The 14,646-nt window shown below is 41.2% G+C and overlaps 1 protein-coding gene and 1 long non-coding RNA gene across 7 annotated transcripts in view; one reads left to right on the plus strand and one right to left on the minus strand.

Annotated features, from left to right (window-relative positions):
* Positions 1 to 14,640, minus strand: part of USP24 (ubiquitin specific peptidase 24) — a 62,441-nt gene extending 47,801 nt beyond the window's left edge. For 4 of the 6 annotated variants that reach the window (XR_005956419.1, XM_041482981.1, XM_041482982.1 and 1 more), the window contains exons 1-3: positions 14,103 to 14,640; positions 1,980 to 2,145; positions 943 to 1,010 (exon numbers count right to left, since the gene is read on the minus strand). Coding sequence is in view for 5 of the 6 variants with exons in the window: in XM_041482981.1 (XP_041338915.1) it covers positions 943 to 1,010; positions 1,980 to 2,145; positions 14,103 to 14,408 (540 nt within the window). In the remaining variant the exon portion in view is untranslated. Of the gene's footprint in view, positions 1 to 942; positions 1,011 to 1,979; positions 2,146 to 2,323; positions 2,380 to 12,871; positions 13,025 to 14,102 lie in introns of those variants that run through there. The other 2 variants (XM_041482983.1, XM_041482984.1) reach the window with 2 other exon arrangements.
* Positions 5,011 to 5,987, plus strand: LOC121361913. Its single transcript, XR_005956420.1, has 3 exons — positions 5,011 to 5,173; positions 5,281 to 5,377; positions 5,691 to 5,987. It is a non-coding gene; the product is annotated as an uncharacterized LOC121361913 (long non-coding RNA).
* Positions 14,641 to 14,646: the final 6 nt, after the last annotated feature.

The following is a 14,646-nucleotide window of genomic DNA, read 5'->3' on the forward strand; positions in this document are numbered from 1 at the left end:
TTATAAAGGACACTTGACTGCCATCTGCAAATTTCATTTAATTTCTGCTGTGCCTGAACAGAAGCAGATAAAAAACTTAATAGTTTAAAAACAATCACTTTTTGTACATTAATAGAGTTTCTTGTAAATATTTCAGCAAATTGTAATTCAGCACATCCTGAATTTAGATTTCTACAGATTATACTTCTGAAGGAACAATCTACATTGTTTATTTCATATGCAAAAAACACCAAGTGATATAAAACTATTGTATGTTTGCAATCAGATCAGTACTCTGATAATTAAATGAAAAAAATTTTCCCTTAAATTTCTGCCTTCCTAAATGAAGTTATATTCTCAGTATTTTAACACTAGGACAAAGTCACTTTTTAAAGGGTATGTATGTGTTTTTATAGATATTGTCCAAATGCTGGGCAGGAAATTTAGGCAGTACCTAAAGTGGATGGAATAGTAGGAAGTCAATTAGTTTGGAGAGCTCTATAGAGCAAATTCACACAGCCCAGAGAAACACAGGGCATTGAGAACTGAGGTGAAAGATAAAATTCTGAATGGATTGTGAAAAGAATTTAGCAACCCTCTGAAGAAGTAACAGAAAGAATAGTTAATGGAAATCTGACCATGAACTTGCCACCAGTGGCCATATCCAAGGGTCTTTAAACCTCTCTTTGGGCTCTGGTAATTACTCCAGGGCTCTTCATTTAAGAGAAAAAAAAAAAAAGAAAAAAACAAAAAAGCTAAGTGCCAAAGTTGGCCAGAGCTACAGAACTGGGACCTTGTATGATTTAAATTTAAATTTCTATAATTTTAATCTAGGAAAATATTTTGAGTGTGATTTTAATCTAACAACCCATTCAGTATTTGCCTGAAGTCTGGATTACAAAACACTATTTCCACCATGAACAACACAAAGAAACATTGAACTGGCCTACTGTACCTACTTACCTTTTTAAATGCTTCAGGCATGCATCTGTCCATAAACCTCTTGCAATTCTCATCAGAATCAGAAAGACCTTTACAGAAAAGAGAGTGCTATTTAACAGTATTTTAAAAAATTTACTTTTTAAGATGACCTCAGACACCTTGTTGCAAATTTGAAGGAACACCAACCCAAACTAGCAGTAGTAAAAGTGCTACTGTTCCTTCCTAACTAGCATGCTTTTAAAGCCACAAAAAGCATGACTTGAGAGAACCTGCCTTTCAGAACTAAGAATTAATTTCCCAATACCTTTTACAAGTTTTTCAAGCATTATTAGCACTATAAGTAACTTGTAAACTTCAGAGTTTACAATTCATACGTTACTGATGCTTCACAGTCTCCCACCAAAACTGAAGCACAGCCTTTTAACACAGATTGGAAACAGAGAAGCAAAGCAGAACCACTTAACAACTTCTATTCTTCCAAGAGATTACAACATTCCTTTAGTCTGCCATCAGGCATGACTGAAAATCTATCTTGTACTCTCATTATACACCAGTTGTTGGGTGTGGTGCCTCCATAACACTCTTAACCCCAGCCAAAGTACTGAATAAGAAGAGTCAAATTCAGATCTAATGCAATATAAGCACTTTACCAGGGAAAAGCAACCACTTATACAAGAATGGTACAGCAGGGATTGAGATGACAGCTTGCTTTTATGAATGGAAAATAACCAGCACAAGGAGAAAAAAAAAAAGTCAGTAATTTAGCTCTGAAAAGATGTAATTCCCACAATTATTAGAACATAAATAAACATGTGTGCCACTTTTTGAAAAAAAACCTTAAGTAAACAAATGACTTAAGAGAGAAAGAAAAGAGATCAATGATGTTTTGACAGCATTGGGTAGAACAGTTCACTGTTAAACACTTTCCCAGAGATGTGATTGTTGTGTAGGGTGCAAGTAAACAGCAGCAAGATTAAAGTGAAACACCCAACTGCCCAACATTCTGTCTGTGACACCCTCTGAACAGATCATCTGTGCAACTGTGAAAGGGAACTCACCCAGTCTTGCCAGGTAGGTGGATGCAATCAGGCACTTGCCTAGAGACTCCTCCCTCTTGTAGGGTATGGACCAGTGATCTGTCAAAACTCTGCTCTCCAGCTCATACAAGTTGGTTGTTGGAAACTCAATCCCTTCACCAGAGCAATTCCCATTCTCATCATTTTTCTGCGGGTGAAAAAAAAAAAAAAAAAAAGTTCAAGCGAAACAGTTTCCTAGACACATTAAAGGGTTTAGAAAAGGCAGCTGTGCTTGTAACAAGCATGTCAAATTCTCAACCCTGAGGCTGCTTGTGTTTTTCAAAGAAGAATTGAATATTTCAATTTGAATTGAAGGGATTACATACCTGGATGTATTTCATGGAGGTGATAACTACCATGTTTACATAACTAATTGCTAACTAATTGCCTATTTAAGCAGCAAATCTTGTTCCATGGCATATCAGATCCTAGAGCTAGGTGATAAGTACTTCCAGTCCCTGGGAGACTGTAGAGTACAAATTTTGATCTCCATAGAGCTGCACATTAATCCTCTGTTCAACAACACCTGTAGAATATGGGAATAGTTTACTCTAAGGGAAGTCCATTTCACCCCATCACACTAGAAATACAGGATACTGTTTGAGTACATCAAGATTTTATTTTACTAATAATCTAAAGAAAAACCTACATCAAATATAGTGGTCCAACAAGGTAATGTAATTATCCTTCTCCTGAAGTCATAATGAGTTACTGGCAAATATTCTGGAAGGTAAGAGGGAAAAGGCAAGCAGGTGACTGCAGCTAAGCTTTACAGGTTTCCTTGCTAGAGGCACTAAAGAGCAGCTATTTCTGTGCACAGGACACAGAATTACCCCCTGCTCTCCTCTAAGTGCCATATGAGGTAACTACCTCAGCAGCGCCAAAGAGTAGACAAGTTATTCATTTATTTTCTTTTGTTTATTTTTTAACCTCCCAGAGATGCCAGGTACCCAAAGTGTCAAAGAGTTCACATGGACTACCTTTCCCTGCCTCCACAACAGCAGGCCAAGGCAGCTGGAGAAAGGACAGAATGTCTGGATCAGACCTGGCAGCGAGCAGGAGCCACTGTCAGAGACAGTGGAAAACAAGAGCAGTGATGGTAACAAGATCCCACTGAGAAAGAAGCCAGGGACATGGAGGGAGGAAGGACAAGCAGGAAACACATTCGAAAGTAAAAACCAGAGAGTGTCAGGAAAGTGAATGGAACAACTAGAAAGGAATAAACCAAAAAGAAAGAACTGAACTCTGGAGAAGATGGTATACCAAGAACAAAACCAGTGTATGCCCACAAGTGTGCTTCCAGCTCTCTCACTGCATTTGCTATTTGTAGGATTAGATCTGTTTTTAAAAAGTAAATGTGTCATTCACCTTCATAATGGTTCAAAACTATTAAGCCAAGGGAGCAGCAATTGTGCAGAGCTTAACCTTTAAAGTTCACGGGCAGCACGTGGGCTGGACTTGCTAACGTTCTGGAGAGCAGCAGGACAATTTATAGGAGCAGAACACTGCTTAGAAAAAAAACCACATATTGGTGTTTGGGAAATAAAGTGCTGCCTTCCTCCAACCCCCTACTAAACACTTTGTGCTCAGTTTGTCTTTATGGGAGGTTGTACTTTAGCAGACCTGAATATCAGCTTCAGAAACTGCGGTCACCTGATCCAGCACTGTGCATGGAAGCCTGATGTAATTCCCATCTAGAGATCACACCCTGCTTAAATACTTCATGTTTTGGAGAAGGGTTGTTTGAAGGTCTACATGTAAAGGCACTGAAATGATTTAGAAGCATTTTGTAGAAATTAAACTGTTAATTATACAGCTTCTGTAAAGAACACCAATGCAGAAAACAAAACCATTTCCTACAGAAAACAAGCGTGCAGTTATAAAGTGCTCACAGTAACAGAGCAGGAATGAACTTTTAGTATAATAAAGACAGACTGAGTATAACTTAAACACCCAATTGTTCAAGGACTACAGTTCAGCCTCCAGTTGTAGCCAAGGAAAGCAACATTTCAACAAATGTTACAGACACAGAGCAACAGTTGCTTCATTCCCTGGAAAAAAGTGTCCACATTAAATAAACACAGCGACAGCAACTGGTATCTAAAGAGGTGCAGAACAGCAATGCAGACCTTCAACTGCAGATGAAAACTCCACTTCTTGTTCTGCTTTCCCATCTGCATCCCAGCAATGCTGCTCATTAATTGCCTGTTTCCACACAAGTGATTGTCAGGGTCCACGACACAGAAAATCATATGGAAAGTGAATTAATACATGTTCTTCACTGTACATTTAGCTCCCACATTATCCTAAATTATGCTTAGAAAACATCTGGACTATTGCTAGATTGAGTCTACCAACAGTGCAGTGAAAGGATGGTTTTACACAAAAAATGAGTGTGGTATTTGGAATATTGCCCTAATAGTAATGGGAGCTATTTGCATTGAAGGAACATGCTTTTGGCACTTTCCAGGAATTAGAGGCAGTGAGGCTTCTTGCCTGACAGTGCTCTGCTACTAAAACCATGTGCAGAAAGTATCAAGTTCATGTATTAATTTTAGAACACATCACATCCACATAGCTTCACAGCTACTGTGAAACCTGTGACAGTCTCAAACACACACCCAGGCAGTTTAAAACCCAAATTCCCCTCCAAACCATTAATAAATTTAACACTCTGCATTTCTGGGAGATTACAGCTATGTTCACATTATATTAGTGCAGACTGAGTTGTGTTTCTTAAACCAAATCCACTACAAGAAACAGTCTCTTTGAAGACTTACTGCTGCTCTTTCATAATTAAGTGTCTTTCTGCACATGAAAAAACCCAAACTGTTCACCACCCAATTTTTAAATCAATTTTGGCACGGCTCTTTAAAGTGAGGGATTTATTAGCAGCAGCTGCAGCAGCAAGGTGAAACGTCAGCTCAGTTCTTGCATCATCTTATGCTGGCTGGAGATCTGCACACAGATCTCACACTCCAACACAGCCTGGAGAATTCACTTCTCTGCTGACACTCACAAATGCTACACAGCCCTGAACACGTACCCACAATTAATGCTCTGTAACTGAGGAGCTCAGGAACTGTCACTGCAAACTCTACTGACAAAGGTCCATGGAGGAAATACAAGATTTTGAAGAAAAATTATGGTATATGAGAAAGTAAATAGGATACAAGGTCATGTCAGCCTCCCAAAAAGTGATTTTCTCAGTCTTGGCTTTGGGGTTTGTTTGCTTGTTTATAAATAAATATATGTAAAGAGCTATCTCCCTCTCCTCAAATAGGTGACTTCAGAATGTTGTCTGCCAGTTGATGATGATCTGCATCACGACTCTGCAATTCTGGCTGAACAGACTTAGCACTGGACTGGCCCCCAGCATGGTAAGGATTTGAGCAGATGTTCTTCCATGGAATAGCAAAAAGCAAAAAAACCCCCAACTCTACTCCTGGTAACCAATGGGTCATCCAAAGATAAATTATCTAAAAGGCCATTACAGTCTTTTCTGCAGTAGGAAGCCACAGTGCACATCATAAATCTGTGGCTATTTCTGCAGCTGAAATAGTGAGACCAACAAACTTCTGCTGACAGACTTTTAATATGGTTTTCCATGCCTTCTGATGTATCTCTTATTGCACAAAAGCCCTGAAGATCCCCTTGTTTTAACAGTCTTGGCTCTTCTGGCTTATTTTCAAGGTGTGAAAATGCAGTTATGGCTAAACACACACACAGGCTCCCAGGAGAAATACCCTCACAGGAACAGGCTCAAGCACTGATTCAAGATTCCCTCTCTGGGGAGCTGGCACCTCCCAGATTTGCTTGCAAGGCTGAATAAACAAAAATTGTTCAACATCTGATCAATAAAGCATTGCTTAAATCTGTAGCATAAAACCTTCTACTGAAGAGGAACACAGAACAAAGATTAGCACAAAAAGTGAAATATGAATTAACTTTAATTGCCAAAAGGTCACAGTTTAAAGCTTCAAAATGTACTCATGCAGTTTTCAGCTAATTAACTCATCAAACACTGTTTAACTAAAGCCACTGACAGTTCCCATACCAGTCACTTGACATAAAATAACAAGGAGTTTAAGACTTGTTTTGATTCTAATTGGCAGCTTTAGTAATGAAATTACAGTCAAATCATAATTTAAGTTAGTTAATTTGATTTTGATAGGAGGCTACCAACAGAATCTATTATCACCATAACTAAATCACATTATGTGCTCTTGAATCCAGTATAACTTAGGAAAGAAAACCCCAAAGTTTTGTTTCTTTCAACAAGCAATAGGACCAGACTTTCTAAGACACCAGCAGACCAAGCAGCTACCTCCACCCCATGCCTCTCTAATAAGTCATTTTCACAAAACAACCATCATTTTATAGCCAAGAAAGCAGATTTTTGAAGTTTCATTGCATTGTTAAAAAAAACCCCCAAAACAACCACAAAACCTTGTTACTATGTACCTACAAACAGGACAAAGTTTAACTGCTCTGAAAAGCAGTAATGAAAAAAATGCACAAAGCCAGAACTAGCTGACAAAAATTTTTAGGTCCACCTTTCAGTTTTTATCACAGACATAGAAAACAAAGAAATCAATTTTCCAATGCTACAGCTTTTCCAGCTGCCAAGTGTCAGCAGGGATGCTCCCCTCTGCACAGCACTGCTGCACCACTCACAAGTGTTTGCAGAGCACTGCAATGCTCAGGTGGAGGCAAGGTGAGAGAAATACATCAAACACCCAGAAAAACAGAGCATTTCTCTGCTCTGATGTACTGTGCCCATCCAATTGTGGGAGAAGCTATCAATCCTGAAGTCATGACCTGACAGCCCCTCCACCTGCCAGACTATTGATTAAAGCAGTTTTTAGTTTCGTGCCTGGATGTCAAACCTTTTTTCTGTTAATTAACTCCTAAAAGGGGGATATTCTATTACCTACAACTCAAACACAAGTGTAAGAATTCAAAGCCTTTCAAATATCTCAAATCCACCACCTTGCACTTACACATAAACACTAAGAACAAGGTATTGAATGTTTAAAAAAAATTGTCACATTTTCATACCTGCAACCTATTTGCTTTTTATAAACTGGTATTCCAGATGGTTAAAGAACCTTCAACTCTTGTTAAGTGGCAGATGTGGGAACAAAATTGGAGAGTATTTCCTAGCTGCCTATTCCTGCACTCAGACTGAACCCACTGGACCCACACTGCTAAGAGCAAGCTTGGGATCCTCTTGTGAATATGTCAGTATTAGTTAAGACTCAAAAAATGGTGTCATGTATGGAATTTCCACATTATGTTTCTCATCTGGCAATAAGAAAACCCACTGTGATTTCCTGGATGTTTTACTGACAGACAGATATTTACTTGCAAAGTATTGTCACAGTTTTTAAATGTTTTAAGTTCTAAAGAGATATAACATCTCACCCTTGAATTTTCATCCAGAGAAACATATTGGGATGCAAAAAATTTAAGTGCAGCAACAGATAGGAACGTTTTTTGTTGTTTATGTTCTGCTAAGAGAACATAAGCTTGTTGGTGAGATACACAGATGTTTTGTTCCTTTTTCATAGAAATGAAGCACTTAAAATTTCTACTATGGACTACTTTACACAAACAAATACAGTCTTGTCACAAGAAAAAAATGCTAGTATTTTGTCATGCCAGTATAAAAGGATGAAACCAGTCTACTACTAAAGGAAAATAAATTCTCTTTTACAGACTCCACCTAACTGAAGTTGATCTGGACTCCCATCCCATCATAAAAACCCAATTTATTTAGTGAACTTTCTCACAGAAGGTTTTAGACAGTGACCTTAACTGAGTGTTGCACTAGGACACCATGAAGGATGCATGTTTAGACTAAACCCTTCATAGCTGTAAAGGATTATAACAAATTACAACCATTAAAATCCTATGGCTCCACCTTCCCTCTGTCCCCCATCTCTCACAACCAAGAACTGTGAAAGACTGGGAATAAGAACATGATACAAATTTGAAAAATAAAAATTAATTCAGCAAAGCTGAGAATTAACTCAGAGTTTCTGAAAACATGGCTTGTACTCTCTCCCTGATTTCCAGGGTGATGGTGTGATGTTACCAGGCAATACTCCCTGATGTACCTGCCTGCTTGTTCAAAGATAAACATAGTCCTGAGCATCACAGCAAAACAAAACAACTGAGGCTCTGTAAAAATAGCACTTGAATTAAAACCTCCACTTAACTTCAAAAATACAAGGAGCCTCTTTGCCCTTTTATACTGCTATTACCACAGTATTCATTGAAATCCGAGGCAGAGATTCACTACAACCACTTTTGGCAATGTATTTTGAAGTCTGATAAGTTGCAGGTGAGGGAGAGGTCATGGAAAGCACTGTTAGGAATGCCATTCATAAGGAACCAAGGAAAACACTTATCTTCCATGTGTTTTCACTGTTGTCTGTGGATATATTTAAAAAGTTACTCCATTCATGTAACTACAAACAGCCAGAATCAGAGACAACACCATTATTCCTCCCAACCCTTGAGTTTTCATAAGAACAAAACCTCATGCTTGTTCCAAATAACTCAGAATAACTTAGTGTGATATCAGATAAACATTGTGCTTTTAAACAATAAAACAATTAGTCACAAATGCTTAACATTTCAGTACTTAAAATTAAGTCAATACTTGTATCTCCCTTTGCCAAAACACCAGGAATTAATAAAGAAGTGCTGCAGAACCACTACATAAAGTATTTACTGTAACATTTTAGTGACCAAAGGTCAGGCTCTGGAAAGGAAAATTAATTCAATAATGCTGCTAAACACTCATCTGTACTTCTGTTCTACTGATGTATAGTGAGACAGAAACCAGAACTGACAAAGCAGCTGATTTTGACAGTGTGTAATGCCAAAATTGTGACTAATTAATACAAAAAAAATCTTTAAATGCCTCTCAAGATTGTTCTGCTGGGCATCAGAAAAGCCAGAACTGTTGTAAAGTAGTGGCAGGAAGATCAAGTGGCAAGAAACACTGGGAACACTGGCTTTTAAAATTAATTTTTAATTTGGCCCTTGAAACATATATACCAAAGGCTATTCCTACAGCAGCACAAATACGTGGTTTTTTCAAAATAAAAGCTTACAAAAGAAACAGGCACTTCCTCTTTGCCCTCCTCATACAAAGAGCTACTGTTCCTTAATCCAAAAGCAATCCAAATGATTTGCTGGAATTAACTTCTAACACTGGCTAATTTGTTTTTATTCTCATTCTTCCCCAGTATTTCACTTCCTTATTAAACAGCTGCCACAGAATAGCACTGTAAACTGGGAAGATGACCAAAAAATGCTTCCAGAGGACATTATACCAGAAACACTTCCTGCCCAGCTGAGAATTTGGCTGTACAGAGCTGTCTCCCACCTTCACTGACCCTGCAGGCATCACCTTCACCAATGAACCAGTAATTACAGAGCGCTCCTCTCAATCCAGCAATTACTCTAACGATCACATTACATGATAATGACTTTGTGAGTTATTCAAAACAAAGCTTACATTTAAAATTAACCAGCAGCATCTCTCAGTATCACCCCTACTTCCTTAACTTCAATGTAGCATCTCTATTAGTCTGTGTTATATCAAGAATGAAACCCAGAGTATTTTCTTTCAAATGCTTTCAAGGAAGTGTTAATGGAATCAGAATATAGAAAGAGGTTCCACACCAGGGCCACTCATTTTTGAAAACAGTGATGCTGAAAACCAAGAGTGCTAAAATACTAATTCCACTTGACATTCTGATGGCATCCAGCCAGGGACTCGATGCCAGAATCCACCACAGAGCTTTATTTGATTGCTTAATTGTTTTACAAGGCCAATTCGTAGACAAGCCACTCTGTAAAACTTCCACATGCGAATGCAAGAAATACTCACTTTTGCAAAGCTCAAGACTACTTACAAGAGAGAAGACTGACTTTAAATGTGCAGAATTGTAGCGTGAAATCCATCTCATTTGCTTGAAGGCTAAATACCTTCTTTGTCTTTAAATAAATACTGCTCTTTCCATTCAAAGATCAAAGAACTTCACAAGCCTAATGTCCATGGCTCTCCTAATAAAGCACAGCCCATTATCCTCATTTTACACATTAAAAGCTAAAGCACATCTGTAGCAGAACTGCTTTCAGTCCTGAGCTTTAATAATGAGGAGAGGTAGGGTTTGAACACCACAGTTCTGCAGCATGACTAGTGAGAATGTTCCTGGCACTGGCACTCACTACGGTCGCCGGCCTGCTTTTTTTCACAAAATCCCTTCTCTTGCAGTCAAACAGGACCTCAAAAGCAATCTTGGACAAGTTTATTATAAACCTTACCTAGTAAAATCTGGCATGTACGAGCTTTGATCCAGTTCTACTAAAAAAACATAAATCAAAAGAGCACATGCTGAAGGGGACAGGAATAGCTGGGGGGGTAATATAATCTGTTCATCACAATTCAGCTAAAAGGTCATAGTAATGGCTCTCAGAAGCTGTTTTAAAAGCAAATTAAGGTTGTTTTAGTGAAGGTTATACAAACCATTGGTATATGTTTAATATTTTTACCTGTCCCTCCCCACAATTTCAAGTTCTCTGGTCACAATCCCCACATTTGTTTAGCCTGCTCTTCTCCAACCCATTCCTCTCAAACTCATGAAAGCCAGCAATTGTGGCACTTGTGACAATTCACGGACACACTGACAGACGTTGTCATCACACTCATTTATAGTCTTGTCTTAAATTATAAGGATTTAGCAGCAGTTCATAAAGCAGCTTATCTGTCAGTCAGATGAAGAGATGAGCACAGCATCCTTCACCCGCCTCCCTCGGCACAGAATCACACCGTGACAATCTGCATGTTGCCTAAGGAATAAACACAGAAACCCCACATTCTTGCCAAACTGCAAGATTTACTTCTGTCAACAGACATAAACACAGAACTTATGTCAAACACACAAAGTTGCCTCTTGGAAAAGCAGGTGACCTCAGTCTATCAGTGTGGTTTGGTGCTACAAAGGGCAAAACTTCCAAGCAGCTGTAAACCTCAAGGTGAACTTCCCGTGGTTTTAGGTAGACTGCACAAATGAACTGAAGCCCCCAAGTTTGCCTGGCCTTTTCCTTTTGATGAGTTAAGTGTGGTCATGCTACCAGCATCAATGCCAAAGGCACACCCCTCAGCTATTAACCCAAAACTGAAGCAATAGGGAAACACCAGCCTGCTGAAAGTAAAGTTTTAACCTCATGAAATTGAAATTTATGCACACCTTCACCTCAAGCCTCATACAGAAAGAAAGCACAGGGCATATGTTGGGCCAGCTCACAGCAGATATCTTGCTTCTGGGCCAGTTACTCCAAACTCAGGCTTCTTTAACACTTTCAGACAGCCCTGAAGACCAGCAGCCTGGACCACTGAAAAAAGATTCAGACTGATTTTTAAAGACTTATCTAAAGAAAACATGTTTTAACTAGTATGATATGTATCTGGTAGCTGTGCTCCTCTCAAAGAAAACCATTAGACAAGCCTTTCTTTGATCCACATGAATGCTGAACAGATTCTAACATTATGTAATAGAGACCAAATAAGCATATGCAAACATAATGGATTCATTACTGATTAGGGAAAATGTAAAGTGTTTAATCATTCATAGACCTATTCTTATATGCATGCTAAAGTGTGCTCAGCCAAAAAAAGCACATAAATTCAAAGTACAGACCTGTTATACGCATTTTGAAGAATGACTGAAGCATTCTTGTTGTTCTTAAATTATAACATCTAATCCTAACTTTTGTTCATGAAGCATTAGATTGGAACATTTTACTTGGGAGAAAATTTCTAAGAACTCTTCTCCTGTGATTTATCCTCTCTTTATCTCCTGTTGCTGATATATAAAATCCAAAAATCTGACACGCCACTTCCTCCCCACTGAATAAAAGTTAAAACTGGCATTATGAAGAGAAAGAAGAATACACACTTGAAGAGCTGTTAGAAAGAGAGATGATACCAAGAGGAAGAAAACCAGAAATAACATCTGAATTACCACAAGACAGCATGGGGTACAATATGTTTCACCATAATGTGTATGACTACAATGAATAATATAGCTGCTTCTGCAATGGCTTTCTGTACAGCTTCATATGCCATAAGCTTCCGCTGAATGGAAAACTACTGATTAACCTGATTAATTACTGATTAACCACTTAAAGAATAGCTGTAGCTTATTAAATATAATACTAGATAACAGCTGACGAATAAAAAACCCCAAGAACTGATCATATATCACTTTCCTACTTTCATAAAATGTATGTCAAAAGCTGTTAAATTGTACTGCAGTGTTAGACAAATATGCACAGGCAACAATTCCAGTCTCAGGACTTTTATAGATGTAACTCTTTCATTACAAAAATACTGTTTTGCATACATGTGCAGGAGTTGACAGATGCTCATCTGCAAATGAATCCAATTACTAAATTGAGGCATGAATTTATATAAAGTTTCATTTACCAAGACAACTCAATCCTTCCGAAATGCCTGCTCGGTGCAGTGATTTACCTACAATGAAATGTTTTGACTTCCCTCCTGTGGGTTAAAAAGAACACAAATCAGAGCAAACAAGAAGGTGAGTGGCAAAGGAAACTATTATAAAGCGTAAGTAAATTTGATGAGAAGTACAGGATGAAATAATGGGGGGCGGGAGAATCCTCTGAGAGTTGTCAAAGTGCCATTTGTAACGGGAACAAGAGCGGGGGAAAAAAGTGCCTCTCTGAAGTTTACACTGACAGCTTCACTTGAAATGTCACACTGACAAGGCAGACTGTCCCAGCTCTAGCTACATCCAACCCAAATGCCAACAAGAACTCTCACTCACTCTCAATCCTTCACAGCAAAGGTTGGAAACCGGTTCCCTGGCGCTTTGGTCAGGGAAGTTAAGGAGCAGCTCCGTTTCTGCACACACACGTGCCATCCCACGGATCACCTTACTCCACAAGCACACATCAGCAGCTTAGAGCAGCTCAGGCTCTAACCCAGTTAATTCGGTGAGCAGGATCACCTATCTTTATTCCGCAGGGCTGGACGTCAGTGCGCCGAGGCTATGGATACGGATGATCTGTGCAAGTGTAGTTACGCACCAGATACGCCCGTGGACTCCTCATGAATTTATTTATGGACACGTACACATGCATGCACAGAAAGGGAGCACTTTTCTGGCATAGAAAACCCTCAGGATACTCGTCACTGGAGCCTGGGAGGGGACACGAGGTTCCCTGGTTTCATTCACGAGCTTTAGCATCTGTTCTTGACCACTTCTTGAGACAGACATTGTGCAAGGTGGCCCTTTGGTATCACCCAGAGGGGCTTTCTGCTGTTCTCATCCCCACGAGTCCCACAGTGTGGACACTACTAATTAGCTCTTTTCTTATGAGCACACTGTGAAGTTTTGGGAAAAAGACCAGGAGGAGGAGAAGACTTTAGAGGAAAGCACCACAAGACTGTTCCAGACAGCAAGGAGAGCACCCTGAGTGTATCTGCTGGCTGAAGGGTGCAGAGCTCTGGAAGAGGATGGAAGAGACAGAAAGGCAAACAAGGAGGAAGGAGAGAACCTGGGAAAGGCTGACACTCCCCAGCACTTCTATCTACATGACAGCCCTGAGCCATGAGTTAAAGCTCCGTTCTGAAAAAACATTTGACCTCACTGGGTTCCTATTTCAGAACTTACGCTCAGCTTACCCAAATAAAACTGTACGTAAAGTCATACCCACAGTGCGCTTTCCTTCACATTGTGCAAACAGTTAAAAAAAAATAGACAGCCCTTAGTCACCGGAATTATGCAAGAAGGCACAAGAGGGGGAGCGAAAAGCAGAGCCCTACGGTAGCCACACATTCCTGGAATGCCAAGCAAAACCCTGGGCGCGCTTCACCTTGCAGCGATGGCAGGGAACGGGCCGGGGATCGCGCCGGGCGGGCGGCAGGCGGGGAATGCGGGGGGATGAGGAGCCCCCGGCCCGGGCAGCGACGGAGGGACCCCGGGCACCCCGCCCCGGCAGCGGCGAGGCTGCGGGTGGCTCCCACCGCCCCGGGACCGCCCGCCCGCAGCTCACCTCGGTCTCCACCACTTCGTGGTAGGCGGGCGGCGGGTCGAAGCCGCCCCCGCCGCCTCCGCCGTCCCCGTCGCCGCCGCGGGGGCCCTGCCCGCCGGCGGGGGAGCCGTGCCCGCCCGGCGGGCCCTGCCCGCTCTCCATGGGCTCGTAGCCGCCGTAGTGGAGGCCGGGCCGCTCGTTGGTGAGCAGCGCCACGGCCTCGTTGATGTCGTTCTTGGCCAGGCGCAGGGCCTTGCGGATGGCGGCCGCGTCCGAGAAGCCCATGCAGAGCAGCGTGGTCATGTGCTGCTCCTCCTCGCTCTCCATGGCCGCGCCGGGGAGCGGGGCAGGGGCAGCGGCAGGAGGAGGAGAAGAAGGAGGAGGAGGAGGAAGAGGAGGAAGAAGAAGAGGCCGAGGCCGGGGCCGGGGGGGAAGACCCGCGGACCGAGAAGCGCCGGGCTCAGGCGCTGCCCGCCCCGCGCGCCGCCATGTTGCCGGGAGCGCCGCTCCCCTCCCGCCGCCGCCGCCGCGGCGGCCGCCCCGCCCAGCCCCGGCCCCGGCCCCG

Source organism: Pyrgilauda ruficollis, unplaced genomic scaffold, assembly GCF_017590135.1.
Source record: "Pyrgilauda ruficollis isolate IOZ18807 unplaced genomic scaffold, ASM1759013v1 scaffold6, whole genome shotgun sequence".
Lineage (NCBI taxonomy): Eukaryota > Metazoa > Chordata > Aves > Passeriformes > Passeridae > Pyrgilauda > Pyrgilauda ruficollis.